At 39.3% G+C, this 17,624-nt stretch overlaps 1 protein-coding gene across 2 annotated transcripts in view; it reads right to left on the bottom strand.

Moving 5' to 3' along the window:
- LOC143411875 (phospholipid-transporting ATPase IB) overlaps positions 1–17,624 on the bottom strand; it is a 606,876-nt gene that overhangs the window by 219,259 nt on the left and 369,993 nt on the right. For both annotated transcript variants that reach the window (XM_076872750.2, XM_076872751.2), the window contains exons 26-27: positions 14,969–15,152; positions 10,355–10,465 (exon numbers count right to left, since the gene is read on the bottom strand). In XM_076872750.2, the coding sequence (XP_076728865.2) occupies positions 10,355–10,465; positions 14,969–15,152 (295 nt within the window). The remainder of the gene's footprint in view (positions 1–10,354; positions 10,466–14,968; positions 15,153–17,624) is intronic.

The raw sequence follows: 17,624 nt of genomic DNA, 5'->3' as shown, positions 1-17,624 counted from the left end.
CCAATAAATAAATGGGCCAATGAGCTGAACAGACACCTCTCAGAAGATGCTATACAATCAATCAACCAATATATGAAAAAAAAAATGCATCATCTCTAGCAACTAAAAAAATGCGAATCAAAACTTCTCTTAAGATTTCATCTCACTTCAGTCAGAATGGCAACTATTATGAAGACAAACAACAATAAGTATTGGCCAGAATGTGGTGGAAAAGGCACATTCATACATTGCTGGTGGGACTGCAAATTGGTGCAATCAATATAGAAAGCAGTATGGAGATTCCTTGGAAAATTGGGAATGGAACCGCTATTTGACCCAGCTATTGCTCTCCTTGGTCTATACCCTAAGGACTTAAAAACAGGGACAGAGCCACATCAATGTTTATAGCAGTACAATTCACAATAGCTAAACTGTAGAACACCAAGCTAGATGCCCTTCAGTGAATGAATATATTAAAAAATGAGGCATTTATTCACAATGGAACATCACTCAGGAATAAAAGAAAATAAAATCATGGGATTTGCAGGTATATGGATGGAGCTGGAGAAGATAATGATAAGTGAAGTTAACCAATCCCAAAAAACCAAATGCTGAATGTTTTCTCTGATATAAAGAGGCTGATTCATAGTGGGGTAGGGAGGGGGAGCATGGGAGGAATAGATGAACTCTCGATAGGGCAGAGGGGTGGGAGGATAAGGGAGGGGGCAATGGGGTTAGAAATGATGGTGAATGTGATGGTCCTCATTATCCAGAGTAGATTATGAAGACATGAATTGGTGTAAATATACTTTGTATACAAACAGAGATATGAACAATTGTGCTCTATATGTGTAATATGAATTATAATACATTCTGCTGCCATATATAAATAAAAGGATATATAAATAAATAGGATAGACAGGCATGGCCAGTGAATTGGTGCTCAGACACTACTACATAATAAATTTTATAATTAGAGGTAATCTGATATCAAAGGTTTTGGGCAACTAGATCTCTACTAGTAGAAAAAAGGACAGGAAGAGACAAAGGAGAATGACATGAATAACCAAAAATGTCAAGAAAAACCACAAGGAGAAAATTTAATCAGTAAAGTCAACTTCATAAAAATGAGTATCTACTTGAGAATTTCATTGAATATAAAAAGATGTGGGTAGGAACATGTTTAAAGAATGTAATCAAATTTATTCCTTCTTTTCCTAAAAAAGGAGGTGAGAAAAAAGGTAGATAAATTTATCTTTTAGTACTTGGATGGTACAGTTCTCTACATGAACATTATACCAGGAAATATTTAAGACCAGAAAGGCATTTCCTAGCTCTCTCTATCTTGAAATGGCTCATATTTTCTCTTGCATGTGTATTTCTTAATTTACTCCAAAGAATGTCTGTCTCTTGGGATGACCTACATTCTGCCCTGAATGTATACCTACTTTCCTAAATGAACCCATATCTCTGGACGAAAGAAGGAAAAAAAAGGGAAGATTTCCTAAAAGGAAAGACAAATAATATTCTCTTATAAGTAATCTTCTCTTGTAGATTAAAAACAAAAGAGCAACAAAAACAGATAAAATCAAAAACAAACGAACAAAAAAATAAATTTAAAAAGCCAAAATCTTCAGTATATACTCATGTGTCTGCTTCTACTGAAATGCGGTCAGTGGATTTTTCTGTTTATAGAGCACTGTGTACCTAGCCCTGCAGGGGGCAAAGTAGTAAAATGGTCCCTGCCCTTAGGGAAGTCATAGCCAATTTGGAAAATAAAAATAACACTAACTCTTATAGGCAATCAGTACTAAGCTACATAGGCATTGCCTTTCAATGAAATAGGAAGGGGAGTGAGTTGGAATACATGAACATTAATGCATGAGATGAAGTGAGCTGGAGTTTTACTGTTTCCATTGCAGTAATTGGGTAGGGAGGGAGAGAGGCACCCCAGAGATAAAGCACGTCCAGCCCAGAGCCAACCTCTCTTAAGTTCATGTAGGATCATAGGTCTTTTCCATGGGCTTTACTTCCAAGCTTATACTTTTTTAATTTCAAAGACATTAAAACATTTTACAGCATTTCAAAGATAATTTTTAAAACAACAACAACAAAAACTCAATGCCTAAATTCATGTTTTAAAAAAATTTCTGGGTTTTTCTAATGATTTTTTTTTTTTTTTTAGCTAGGCAGCTGCAAAAACACCATTAAAAAAAAAAAGTATACACTGTCACATGTAAAAGGCAGTAAGAATCTATTTTTATAAAGTTCAAAGTGATTGTGATTTTTGCAGGGGAATCCCTCCAGACTGCTAGTATTTCTCTGGCTTTATATCTATCTCTACCCTGTCCCCCACCCCCACTCTCTACTTGTTCCTAATAAACTTCCAACATTATTCACTAGCAGCAATTGGCCTTTGAGAGAACATTCCTAAGCTCATGTCTAACTAGTTCTGCAGCCATCTTCCAAAAGAAATATAAAACCCCTTCCCTGTTATTTACTAAGGGCTCTGCTAGCTTGTGACATTTATCACAGAACTGGAATAAACAGAGAGCGTGGAATGGGAAAGACAGGTGCTGGCCTCTCTTTGGCACACTGACCTGACCCTCTCCTCCTGCCCTTTTCACCTGATCAGTTCCTACTCATCCTTCAAGTCTTAACTCTTTTCATCCTGGGACCCAGAGGCCCCAACCCACCACCACTGTAATGCACCAGTTCTAAGAGTTCTCATTGCAAGCTGTCTTCTGCCAAGTCAGCAGCTACCATGCTATATAACTGTGGGACTTGTGTTAATCTGCATTCTCTACTCTATTCCAAGAGCAAGGATCTCGTTCAACTCATCCCCAAGAGTGTATGACTTGAGAATGAGGCCAGAAAAGTGGAATTCAGAATGTTTCTATTTCAAGTTAATTTTCCAATTGCCCAGGGGAAGTCTCTCTAACTAGTTTCCCCAGTGACATTTTAAAATTGTAATTACTGCTCAGCAATTATCAGTACATAGGCTGTGTAAGCTGTGTGCTCTTGGGATGGGGTTGGCATCAAGCCTGGGCTCACACAGTTCCCTGTACATACAACCATAGGAGGGGCACTTACACTACACTCACCTCTCTCACTACCCCCATTATAGAGGATCTGTCTTGGTATCGCTGGTCTTAGCAATCCATCTGCAGTGGACTAGGAGGTCAATACCCATTAAAGCCTTTAATGGAAGATAAATGATTTGCACATTGATGAAGCCATAGCATTCACAGAAAGGCCCATATGTTGACTGTGCTTTTAAATTTGCCTTTTACCTATTAACATGTTAACATTAAGCTTTTACCTGCCAATCTAGACCCTCAGATCCTTTCATAAAACACAAAGCCACCTCTGCCAAGGCAGATGCACAGGCAATAAGAAGAAAGATCAGCAATGGGGAATTTCGTATTCTACCACAATGAGATTTCTTGAGTATGAAACATCACTTTTCGGCCTTTTGGCTGAGATCAAGTGAATAATGAAACACATGTTTTTTCAAGGTATATTTAAGTCGTGCATTATATCCAAGATGGGGGGAAAAATCACTGGATGAATTTTTGACTATGGTTTTCAAATATCTATTCTCTATAAATTCTAACATTTAAAGTAAAATCAACTCTAAAGTCAGGGACTTTTTAAAGCTACAAAACAGCTAAAAGGAATATGTATATTAAAAATAAAAATTCAAAATACAATATCTACTAAGAATTTTTAAGATTAGAATGATAATTTATACATAAATAATCCATAATCCAGTTTTTGAAATCTGAAGACACAGAAATCAAAATGTTGGTAAGCTTTTTCTCATTCTCTACAAGTATTATAAAGAGGTTTTTAATCTTGTTTTAGGCTTGTCAGATATTGATAGCTTTTCACTCAACTAAATTCTGTTGGTTAGGTTTCATTGGGCCCTCAAATTGTTAAGGTCTTTGACTTACAATTTCTCACTCAGTAATAGTATTTCCAGACTTCCATGCTAAATATGCATCCCATTTCCTGGCCTTTATCCCATACCAGTTTAATGGCCCTAAGAAAACACTAAAATTTCATATACAGGTTCCAAAAATAAGCAGACACTCCAAGTAGTATATAATTCCCATGTTTTTGCATGAGTACTCAGTTATGGTTATCTCTGTATTAGGAACCACCAAGTAATCAATGTGATAATCACCATTATGGTCACTAATCACCATGATAATTTCAAAGTCTTATCTCTGTTTCAAAGATAATTTGGTGTATCTTCTTGATGTTACATCAAAGTTTATGAGAGATCCCTATCATAATTTTTGTAATATATATTATTTCAGACAGTATTATTATTCAAGTAATGTTCATATGAGTTTTCTATTTAAATTTTACTTTTCCTAAAATTTTTTATCTGTTCCAAAAAAAATTTCCCAGGAGTTAAAAAAGTCCATGGAAAAATACAAACCTAGAAAATGCTTAAAATGTTGATGCACTGTTTTCAAGCCATATTCAACTCAGAAACTCTGAATAATTAACTCCTACTATGCTGAGTAGTGTAGGAGCTTTAAAGAATTCACTGTCAATCTCCTGTTTGGGAGATACCACAGAAGGATCACATCAGGACTTCAAAAATTTTTAGGAATCCTTCCTTAACCTCTTCATACGCCAATATTGCATTTAAGGCAGGACTCCTCCCATTGTCAAAATCAAAGAATTTTAAAAAATTAATACTTGCAAATTATAAGAGGAGATAGTTCCATAATGGTCATAACTTATGCCCTGGTCTTAAAATTACAAAATTATATTTAATTTCTCTTCTTACCATCTATCCTACATATTGACAAACTTTCTGAAGACACTTTTACTATGTAACTTGCCTATTCTAAAATAAGAAGGGAAATTCCAGCTTCGAATGGCAAGAAGTCTCCTATTGAGTTACTCAGATCAGGTTCCTTGGCCACTCACACATCCTATCCAGCTTTAACTTGTCTTTGCTAATTTTACTCCCATTCCCACCTCCCAGTGCAGAAATGCAGGGAAGGCTTCCCCTCCAGCTACTTCAGCAACCCACTTTGTCCTCCAAGGCTCAGAATCTCTAGCCTCCAGTGGGGTTCTACCTTCTGAAAAATATGATCCATCTAATGACCACCACGAAACTTAGCATTTAATTGGTTTAATACAAAACTAAATGTAACATTTGTTTTTCAAACCTTCAGTAAACTTCCCACAGCAGAAGCTCTTACATTTGATCTTCCTCAAGGTGATCAAGGCAGCAAAGTACTTGTGACATTTTTTCTTCCTTCCCTCCCTCCCTTTCTTCCTCCTTTCCTATCTTCCTTCCCTCCCTTCCTCCTTCCTTTTAGCATCTTATATTGTGCTACAATATACATAACACAAAATCTACCATCTTAACCACTTTAAGTGTCTAGTTCTAATGATTCACACTGTACAACAGTTCAGTACCTTCACATCACTGTGCAACCATCACCCCATCTGTCTCCAGGCCTCTTTGTGACACTTTTGTGATTATCTATGAGCAGGAGACAGAAAATTGCCAGTTTGTTTCTAATAATGAAAATCCAATTTTAATTCAGAGAACAGTGCGCTTAAAAGACTGTAACTTGCTGTAGGTTAACTATACTTCAATGACACTGATTAAACACGAAGGAAGGAGAGCACCATGAGAGCATAAAGCTGCTAACAACTGGGACCCACACTACATAGGGGCAGGTGAGGAAAGGGAGACTGGGACTTCATCAGAAGTCATGGGACCTCTGGTGGGTTTGAAGAGAGCAGTGCATTTACTCACTCAGTTACTGCCAACATTTTTGAGTGCCTCTGTTTCAGGCACTGTACCAGCCACTTTAACTGGTCAGAGTTAAATCTTATCTTGGTTACACTAGAGATGCTTGGGTGCAGAGAGTAGTTTTTACAATTCTCCAGGTAAAAAGTACTAACTTAAGGCAGCAGCAGAGGGGATGAAGGCAAAGGCGATATGTGTTTTTAGTGTTACCTGTTAACAGGGCCACCATAAAACCACAGATCCCATCATTTTGCTCCTACTTTTGAAATCACTTGAAGCATTGTTTTTTTGTTTTTTTTTTGGTAATATCGCTATCAAATTTTTAAATTGCTTTTATTTTTTAAATACTTGACAGTGGAATGCATCACAATTCTTATTACACATATAGAACACAATTTTTCATACCTCTGTTTGTATATAAAGTATATTCACACCAATTCATGTCTCCATACATGTACTTTGGATAATGATGTCCATCACATTCCACCATCATTGCTAACCCCCTGCCACCTCCCTTCCCCTCCTACCCCTCTGCCCTATCTAGAATTTGTCTATTCCTCCCATGCTGCCTCTTTCCCTACCCCACTATGAGTCAGTCACCTTATATCAGAGAAAACATTCGCCATTTGTTTTTGTTTTTGTTTTTGGATTGGCTAACTTCACTTAGCATTGTCTTCTCCAACTGCATCCATCTATCTGCAAATGCCATGATTTTATTCTCTTTTATTGCTGAATAATATTCCATTGTGTATATATGTTACATTTTTTTAATTCCTTCATCTTCTGAAGGACATCTAGGTTGATTCCACAGTTAGCTATTGTGAACTGTGCTGCTATAAACATTGATGTGGCTATGTCCCTGCAGTATGCTGTTTTTAAGTCCTTTGGGTATAGACTGAGGAGAAGGATAGCTGGGTCAAATGGTAGTCCCATTCCCAGTTTTCCAAGGATCCTCCAAACTGCTTTCCATATTGCCTACACCAATTTGCAGTCCTTGCATTGATTTTTTATATTTAATTTTAAGTTATAATTGGACACAATATCTTTATATTATTTATTTATTTTTATGTGGTGCTGAGCATTGAACCCAGGGCCTTGTACGTGCTAGGCGAGTGCCCTACTGCTGAGCCACAACCCCAGCCCATCCATTGGTTATTTTGACCTGAATAAATTTTATGTGACATATTCAAGAAGAACTAAATAAAATCTGTCAGCAACAAAGAATCTGTTGTACAGATACAAATATATAAACTGAACACGTGTTACCTTCAAGGCACTGTGGTTAAAAAAAATGGTCTAATGAGATCAGCATCAGTTTGGTAGAATATATCTGGCTTGAGAAGAGGAAAAAGTGTTATTCCACAGGCTTCTTCTGAGCAAAAACTGGAGATGGCATAAATGTTTATCAGTGCAGAAAGTGGCCAAAGAGATTGCAGGAAATAAAATGTCATGCACTGGGTCCACGTTTAGTACCAAGGAATGGTCTCCAACAATACACTCAAGTGAAACAGGAATTATGGAATTATTGTACAGCATGATGACATCTATCTAAAAACATATATGTGTTTTTGTATGTACATTTTGTATTTACAAATATTTTCTCAGTAACTGCAAAGAAGAAGGTCAGGATATATAAGAAGTAGGAAGAGAAGAGAAAGGAGAAGGAACTTTTGGGTTGTATTCCATACAGCAATGAGAATACATCCATGTGTTTCTTGTATAGAAAAACCACTTTTATAGGTTAGTATACCAAGTGAGGAGATTGCATTACATCACAAGCTTACAGCTCTTCCTTCTAGTCTTTATTGGTATTTCAAATCATATAACAGTCCTCATAATAACAGTTGAGAACAGTGTGCTTGTGCGTGTACGTGTTTTAATTTGTCAAATAGCTTTTAGACTGTAGTTTTAAATGACTGGTAGTTACGTATATCAGAGGATATTTGAGATGAGAACATATTGGCTATTGCCAAGGGTCTCTCCTTGAGTCACAAGAAAACCCTTTAAGAGAGCTAAAGAACATATTTAATTTATTCTTACTTAAGTCATTAACTATATATCTACTTTTAGTATTTTTTTTTTTTTGCAAATGAGCAAAGCAATTCACAGCAATCTTTGATCTTGCAATTTGAAACACACTGAAATAGCATGCAAGTAATGCCTTCCTATTTTCAAAATTATATTTGAATTGCATGCTGAGGCCAGGGAAATAATTTGGCCACAGTAAAAATGTCCTGGGTCTAAGCTCTAACCATATGGGCTCAGACAAGGGTTTTGTTTTCTTGGTTGCCAAATTAATATCTCCTAGATATACTAACTAGCAAATCAGACAAGCAGAGGTAGAGACTTTATATATTTTTAAACTGTATGAAAACATCTGCAAAGGCCATTCACAGAAGTCTGTTTGACAATGGCTGCTTGGCTACAATAGAAAAATTAATTCACAGCACTCACATGGCTCTTTCAGGGCCTCCTTCCAAATGGAGCTTTTAAAACAGACTAAAATTGAATTCTTCTCAGTCTCAGCCCACTTGAAGTTAAAAAAAAAAAGAAAAAGAAAAGAAAAGAAAAAAAGCAAGATAGTAGGTGTAAATGACTAAGAAGGGCCCTCCAAGGGTGCTCTGGAAAGCCAAAAGATTGGGAGCTGCATGCAGAATGTCTCCATAACAAGTCTAGGCTATCTGTAATCTGCTGGTGGTGAAGAAAACCAGATTATCAAGAAACCTTGTGGAGCCAACAGTTACAGGAGCACAAAATGCTGGGAAACACAGGACAGTATGTAGAAAAGGATTCCAGTATTCCTTTACACAATTATCTATGACCCAAGTGACATTTAAGAGTGACTCCTATCATGAATGCAAAAAACGTGGCAGGGGGAGGGCGACAAACGTCTTTAAGTACCAAAAGGGAATTGTAAAAATGAAAGCAGGAAGAAGATAAAGACTACAAAATCCATTACACTAACGTTTCATGTTCTCACCCGGAGCAGATGGAGTTGAATGTTACAGCACAGGACGAGCAGATGAATTGCGGATGATTTTTGAAATTATTGATTTTTAATCTCATATATTGAATAAAATGGGAATTGCATTTCCCAAGTCTCTCAAGGTCCTGCTTTTATTATATTCTCTTCCTGGAGAAATAATCCTTATCTGATTAATATAAGCAGACAAAACATCTCACACAAAAGATTCAAATGAAGAACGTGCAGGTTTCAGGACTTTAACCAGATCTATTTTGATTGCCCATAACATTCTTTATGACTCAGGGCTGCTCCCCAATTTCAAGGAGATTTTGTGTGAGCTAGACAGCTATTCTTTCTGCAGATGTAACTTCACTGTGGGGATACAAGTGAGCAAAGAGGTTGCCCTTTGTGTATATTTTTAAATGCATGATTGTTTCTAGGTGGGCTTCAGGCAGCATGAGGGATGGAGAAGCATAGGCTACATTTCTGCCCAATTTACACCTTTGGCTGGGTGGTCTTGTTCAGTGAACAACATGTACAATTCAGGAAAGTTACTCTTCAGTAGTTTCGTTTGCCTATACGTTTCACTTGAATGATTCATTGAGAAAGATTAAACAAGCAAGCTGTTGAGGAAGCAATCCCTGTAATATCAGAAAGTCATTTTAAAAATTACCTGAATTTATTGTTTTAAGAGACTGCATCAGAAAAAGTGTATCTCTGCTGTGGTTATTATTTTAGCTAAGAGTTGAAAAAAACCAGATCATGATATAATGAGATATGTAAAACCATGAACAATTAACACTGCTTTCCTATTCCTTTTATAGAGCAACTGTGCATGCCCTCTTTTCTATTAGTCACGATGGCTTCAAAATCCACATCTTTTTAGCAGAGCTATTCTTAAAGAGGAAGAATGAGGTGACCAGTACCACCAACAGCAAACAGAAAGTGCATTTTCCACTTTTTCTTGGGTGTCGTCCTCTAGCAAGCACGTTCATTTTACTTGTAACCAAATAGGTAGCCTAGAAAATTGCTGCACAACAGACTATGAACTCATGTGATATTTGAAATTATCTTGTTGGTTTCCTCCCCTCTGTTCCCCTTACTCCCATACCCTCCTCACATAAGCACTAGCATCCAAATATCCCAGAAGCAGTGAATGGGGGCTCTGGAACCACACCAATCCAGGAGAGAAATACAGCAGGAAAACAAAAACCTAGGAACGACTCATTGCCCACCAAGAGAAGTGAGAACTTCTGTGCTGGAACACTGCCCACTGCGGCTCAGACCAGTCCAGAAGAGGACCGTGTGAGTGACAGCAACATCCTACTCCAGCCATGGACACAGGCAGGGAAGGAGACACACAGGAATCAGGAGGGGGAGTAGTGTGGGGGAGGAAGACATGGCTGGGCAGGGAAGAAGGCTCAAGACCCCTGGCTTTGTTTCTTCAACACGAGAACCCTGACCTGGATGGTCTGGCCAGCTTACAGGGAGGCTATTTGCCACATGAGTTTTAATAAGTCCCAACAGCATCTTTCCTTTGACTTCACATTAACAAAACCCTTTTTTGAAATGACTTTAAATAGTTCCCTCCTCAAGGAAAAAAAAAAATCCCCTTTCCTTACCTCAATGATGTAGAGGACTACATTCTTGTAGAAGCAGTATAATATGCACTTGGTCACCCGGATGTAGCTCCAGGCTCCATGTACAAGCAGGAGCTTCTCCAAGTAAGAAAACTGAAAAAGGAAAACATCAAAGTTCAGAAGAGCCTGTAACAGAGGAATAAATGTCACAAAATGTGCTTATAAGCAGAAAACAGATAAAATAGGTACAGGAAGCTAGATTTTGCAGAAAACCTGAGAAGACCATTCCCTCAAGGTGCAGCTTTCCATGAGAACAATAAATCTCAAATCTATCCCATTAGTACCTTCCCCAAATGTACTTCTGGACTTCTTACTGTGATTTTCACAGAATCTGTTTAGTTATTTAATTATTTTGGTATTAGAGATTGAACCCAGGGGTACTCTTCCCCTGAGCTACATTTCCAGCCCTTTTAATTTTCTGTTTTGAAACAGGGTCTTGCTAAGTTGTGGAGGCTGGCCTTGAACTTGCAGTCCTCCTGCTTCAGCCTCCCAAATAGCTGGGATTACAGATGTGTGCCACCATGACCAGCAACAGAACTCTATTCAATCTAAGACTTTTTAAGGGTCTTAATTATTATCAGAAGGTGACCACTGGAACTGGAAGAAAAGTACAATGAATCAGATTCCTCTACATAATACTGTCATAGATTTTATAGTGAGCAAAGGGACAGGGACAACTTATGCAATAATGTACTGCTTAAAAAAGGAACATACCCTTGAACACACAAATTGTTCCCACTGTCAGCCTGAAAGTTACAAACAATTACACATAGAAACACATACACACACAGAGCTATACATACCAGTACACAAAGGTACACAAACACACATATAGACACAGGGTCAGAGACACATTAACGCCAACACACAGATACACAGAAATTCATATACATACACAATGCCTCTACTTCTATACCCATTTTGTTCATCTTTTTACTCTAGCTTGCCCAGAGCACCCCTTATCAGAGTGCTGTATAGTCAAAGCAGTTGAGTGATTCTAGCTGAGAGTGATGTAAAAGATCCTGCAGGTTGAGATGGGAAGCAACAATATCCCAATGAAATCCATGCATCCTCTTTGAGGCAAGGGTCTGTCAGTCCCCCATTAGCCTAGCTTTGCCTTCTGGGTCCAGGAGTATGACCTAAAAAGTGTGAACCTTGAACTGGAGAGAGGGTAATGAGGGTGTTTTGTTGTTGTTGTTGTTGTTGTTATTGTTTGTTTTATTTTTGTTTTGTTTGTTTTCATTTGTTTCTTTGTAGATTACATCATGCTCTGGCAAGAACAAACTATTAGGGGAAAACTTGTTTAAGGTCACAGTGTCCTTACATTCAGTTGTGCCCCATCCTGGTTGGTATTATGCTTTGGATGTGGTCTGTCCCTCACAGGATCATGACACCAGTGTGGCACTCTGAGAGGTAGTGGGAGCCTTATGAGGAACAGTCAAGAGGGAGGTGATTAGGACACTAGGGGCCTTGCATTCAGAAAGGATTCCCCAGTTAATTCCTATGAGAGGAATTGCTACAGAAAAGCAGGCCTTGCTCCATCTCTGCTTTCCTGCCTCATTGTGGTGATCTCTCTTTCTCATGTGAGTTCCCATTATTATGTCAGCTGCCATGCTGTGAGGGCCACACCAGAGCCAGAAGATGTTGGCACCATGCTCCTGGACCTCCAAACTATGAAAGGGATGAACCTCTTTTCTTTATTAAGTATTTTGTTACAGGAACAGACTAATTCAGTTGCCTTAAATGAAAATCTGAATTCATTCATTCTGTGTCATAGTGTCCGAGGCCCCTGTTCCTGACCCCGGGCAATGCAAAGACTTTAACCCTACAACCCCACTAGGAGAAACAATTGGGCTGTGCTGAGAATACCCTAAAACATTAGAAATCCCATTGTTATTATAAACTTCCTATCAATTTCAGATAACTTTTGAAATTAAATTTAACTATCTGTAGAAAAGAAAGACTCTTAGTTAAAATAAAATATTTTAAAAAAACATGTCTTCAAGAGGAAACTACATAATAATTCCCTTTAGCACTAAAGAAGGACTCTAGATTGTAGGCAAAGTCACATTTCAATGAGTTCTTCCTGGCCACTCATCAAAATCTAAAGGACGACTTCAAAATGGCAGAAGTAGGTGCATATGGAAAAATAAAACTCCTCATAAAGGCTCATTAAGGATTCCAAAGGGGAATAGGGAATCATAAAATAACTAGCTAAACAAATAAAAAGGAAGTTTGCATTTGACCTGGACCTCCCGGTGTTAAATTTCAATGGGCACAGAGAACATCTGCTTGAGTCATCTCAAGGCCTCAACCTGAGCGTTACAATGATTTGTTTTCAGGGGGGAAAAAAAACGAAAAAAAAAATTACATCCTAAATCAAAATGCTGTCTTCATGAAGTCATTCAAAAGACATTAAGAAGGTAGGGGGCAGGAATGATTCTCTCCAGAGGAGAATGAGAAGCTGAGGACTCCAGGTGAAGTTTTATACCTGCAGTCTAGGCTACCCAGAGCCATGCAGACAGAGGACAGTTGTCTGTCTGGAGCTGCCCCTGTGCATGAGGCAGATGGAAAAGAAATGGAACCAGAGCTCGGTCTGCTTCACAACTTTCCCAAGGGTAAGTAAGTCGTTAAGCTAAATATATTTTTCTTCTCTACATCACCTTACAGGGTACTTCCTCATAAACACGATCAAAAAAGTGTTCACCCAAATTAAAGTGAACAGATAAAGCAATGTGAACGTCAATCAGCGATGTTTATCCCTTCAGTAGGGACAAAGGAATTCACCCACTCATGGTATTTCTGGTGTAGTAATTAAGGTACAAAGAACATCATGTTGGGTGGAGATGAGGCAAAGTTAAGCATGAAATTGGCCCTGAAATAACAGCATCCCTGCCTAATCATGAACAGGACCATGGACAGGAGAAACAAAGGCCCAGAGACTCATGTGGCCTCCATCAGTACCTTTGGCAGAGGCGCCCATTACTCTGGGAGGGCAAGAAAACCCCCAAGTGGAGTTATAAAGCCCTGCTCCCTGCTCCACCCTTCTTTGACACTTTTAATCTGATGAAAGCAATTGCTCCAGATTCCACATCCTATTAGTATGCAGTTTCAATATAGCAGGCCAGGGAATCTCCCTTCCCTGGACATTTTAAAGAAAAAGACAGAAAAATATTTTCCTGGAACTCCTAGGAAACCTCTTATGATCTCTTCCAGCCATATGATCTTATAACTCAAGTATTTAATAATGCTGGGGTATATAACATCCACAGTTGCTGACAGCATACAGGAAGCTTGAGTCCCCCAGGCCTCTGAGCAGTTGACTGAGAAAGTAAATGGGCAGGTGTGCAGGGCAACTCCTGACTTCACACGGGGTCTGCACTTCTCTGACCTTGGATAGGCCCTCAGACCTGAAACAGGTCACTTGATGCAAAGGAACCTCAGTTTTCCCACCTGTAAAACCAGAATTTCTCCTCCTAACCACTCCAGGAATCATCCTGAGGATTTATTTGATATCAACAAAGGAACAAGATTGATTTCATGCTCTTTTCAGAGCCACGTGGATTTTGTAATTCCTCCCTGCATTTGCAGAACCTGGAACTGGGAGGGAATCTGAGCAGTGATCTAAGGCAGCCCTCCTTTGGGGAAGGGGAGCCCCCAAGCTGCAGAGGACCAGCCCACAAGTCCTGGAGCTGCAGGAAGTTTGTTCATGTTTTATAGGCAACCCCCTGATTTATAGGCAACCCCCTGATTTCAGCTCGAAGCCACTCTTCCTCAGGTTCATGTGATTAAGGTTAACACATACTTCAAAGTCTAACCACAGAAACAGGAGAGAGCTCTTGCTAACCAGTGTACAAGCCTATAATCACAACATATTGTGATCTGGAGACAGGAGGAAATGCTCTGTGTTCCTGGGATGATGACATTTTCTGGATGATTTAGTAGGCCAGATGATCTAGACTTGTGCCCTAGGGGTCAGGAGGTGGGCTCTTTTCCTTCACCTTTCAACGTCATTAAGGAACAGACATTTCTTTCATCCTTGAGCCACCTATACAGTAACCATAAAACACCTAAGAAATTCTGCATGCAATTCTCAATTCAGAGAGGAATGGAATGAACTTGGCCTAACTGCAGGTGGTCACATGCAGGTGAGCATGGGTCACGATGGCCCAACCCTGACTCATGCTCTCAGCAATCAATCTCACAGAAGTGGTACTGGGCAGCAACCCTGTCATGACTGCAGAGAGGGGAGCGGCTGTAAATCATTGCTTTTCCCTGACCTTAGATACTGAGTAGTGCATGCCAGCACCTTCTGAAAGGAGAGGTGCCACCGAGAAAGGATGTTATGAGCATCCAGCAGGGGGATGTATACAAGGAAACCCACGCAGGAGAAACACTTGGAGCATGAAAGGCGATCACTCACAGATCAGGGGCCCATCTGTCAGGAATGACATGTCACCTGGATGGCAAGGAATGACACATCACCTGGATGGCCCAGCCCTACTCTGACAAAGGAAATGGTGCCTCCAAACTGCACAGGATCAAAATGATGGAGAAATCTGAATAACAGGACAACTAGTCACCCATGTGGCTAACCTGTGCAATAGCGTAATCCGAGTTGTTGGTGGCCTGCATGCCCTCATTGCCACTGATCCCCACACCCACGTGGGCTGTCTGGATCATCCCGACATCATTGGCACCATCCCCGATGGCCAGGGTGATGGCATTCACCCGCTTCTTCACCACTTCCACTATTTCAGACTTCTGCAGAGGAGACACTCTGTGAGAGAAGAAAGAGAAATTATGACAACACGCGTCTTTCCAGAGGAAACAGCTGTAATCTACATTCAGCTGCATTAAAAGGGCAGTTATTGGCCAATCTCCAAATCCAATACATACATTTTATGCTTGTGTTCAAAGAAGCTTGCACAAAACAGTAGCTTGTGGCTTTCAAGTGTTTGCCAGCTTCACAGATGAAATACACCACCCGAAGCTAACTTATAACCCAGCCTATCTGCAATTGCTCTGCTCAGTTGGAACCACACGAGAGCAAACTCTTCAGGGAACCTGTGCCCTGCTGAACAATGAAGTCAGTTAAACTAGTCACAGGGGTCTTCAGAAACATTTTCCCAATAAATCAGAACACAAGCACAGAGCCCATGTGTTCTTTGCTGCACAGCATATATAACCTAGGGCTGGCAAGGGAATTTTCTGTAAAATCTGCTTTTACAGAAGGCAAAGAAAATTGGCAGGGCAAAAGAAAGGGCAGAAAGAAGGGCAGAGTAGGAACAAAGAAAAGAGACTGGCTCATCTCCACCTAGAGATGGACAAGTGCTTGATGGACAGCTAGGGCAGTATGGAGGACCAGCAATCTCAGGAGTAAAGGTCTACCATACCTGTACTTTGCAGAAGCACAGCCCAAAAGGGGAAGAGTAAAGTAGCCCCTGCCTAAGAGAGGTTGTCATACCAGTGATGGAAGAAGGTGGCCTAGTTTTCATAATTCCTCAGGTCATCTGGGAAGAAGACCTACTAGAAATCTATGGTTCTAAAGCACAGCAATGTTAATTATCATGAAGCATTTAATCAGAGTATAAGAGCACACAAACCAATAGTATTAAAAAAATCACTAGTATCTCAGGACTGATTTATTTGAAATTTGGGATTGAAAAACTGATATTTTGGGAAACTTACAAATAAACACCTGAATCACTGGCATATGCACATATGTGTTCTCTCTCTCTCTCTCTCTCTCACACACACACACACACACACACACACACACACACACACAAGCATACAGACGGTAAACATAAAGTAAATGACTTCCAGGTTCCCAGAGGTCTACTGCTGTACTCACACGTGGACTGTAATGTAAACTAGAATGGGCACTCAAAGACTTGCCTAGTACAACTACAACTGCTCAGTTGGCCTCTATCCACAAAGATATCCATTCCCAACAGAAAACCTAAAATGTTACCTTATATTTAATTTTACCAGTCTTGGAAGAAATGCATTTGAATGCAGCATGAAGCCTTTGTTATACTCTCAGTTACTAAGATATAAAAAATAAGAGAGGTAGAAAAGCAGAAGTTTAGAGTTAAAAGGGCTTTAGAAAACATGCCACAAGTCGAATATCCCCTTTTTCATTTTTGTAGGAGTTTGCAATGGTAGAAATTCACTGCTTCCTGGAGTCGATGCAATCACTAAACATTATTGTTGCTTTTTTGTTGTTATTGAGCAAACTCATATGTGCTAATTTTGGCCGTGAGCTATACCAGACCAAGTATAACTCCTCTTTCATATACCTGAAAGGCTGAAATATAAAGACACCTATCACTTTCTTCCCCCAAAGTTTAGCTTCTGCTAACCACTTTCTCAGTTCTTCAACTTTTAGTGAACACCATGCTTCAGAATCTAAAAACACTTTGTATAAGTATGACCCTCTAGGAGCTGAGAGCAGAATACTGAACTGACTTTAATGTAGCCTAAAATGAAGTACCCAGAAGCTTTATTATTGCTTATCACTGAGTTTCTTGTCAACCTAAGCAATTTCCACGCAGAGGGGAAAAAAGCTGCATATTTTGCCTCCAAGTTTGTGCAACTGCCACATGGAGCCGAGGGAGACAGGACAGCCCACAATTCTCATTTGCAACACAAAGTTGATTTCTCATTCCATTTTTTAACTCAACAGAATCAGAAATCAAATGTGTTATGCAAAGTTATGGGAGTTAGAGTTAAATAAGCATGAACTTTTCCTCTGCCCATTAACAGGAGAGGGATCCTATGAGTTCCTGTCTTTTCACTAATGGAATGAAGGAAATGAGAACTGCCCACCTCATAAAATAGTTATGATATATTAATGTGAAACCATTACATTAACCAACAAGTGTGAAATAAGTGTTATCTCCTATTCCATCTAGCACAGGGTTATCTGCAAAACCTCAGTTGTTGGGGAGAAAAAATGAACACGTGAAAGTTGCATGTCATCTGACATAGGGTTCCCAAACTGTATGTATAAGTACCCGGGAGGTGTTGCGCAGGATGTTTTAAATATTTGAAGGAAATATACCAATATCTCTCAGGTAATAGAGCAAAATACTAACTGGAAGTATCTCCACACAGTTTCAACATTAGATCATACTACATTCCTTTTCATGATATATTTTTGTGAAACTGAGTTTATATGGTTGTAATGACAGCAACTATGTTGTGAAAATCAATGTGGACTAGAAAATGAGGGAGGTGGTAGCTG

The sequence above is a fragment of the Callospermophilus lateralis genome, chromosome 12 (genome assembly GCF_048772815.1).
Source record: "Callospermophilus lateralis isolate mCalLat2 chromosome 12, mCalLat2.hap1, whole genome shotgun sequence".
NCBI classification, from domain to species: domain Eukaryota; kingdom Metazoa; phylum Chordata; class Mammalia; order Rodentia; family Sciuridae; genus Callospermophilus; species Callospermophilus lateralis.
The sequence above is the reverse complement of the archived record's forward strand: the minus strand, read 5'-3'. Positions and strand labels throughout refer to the sequence as shown.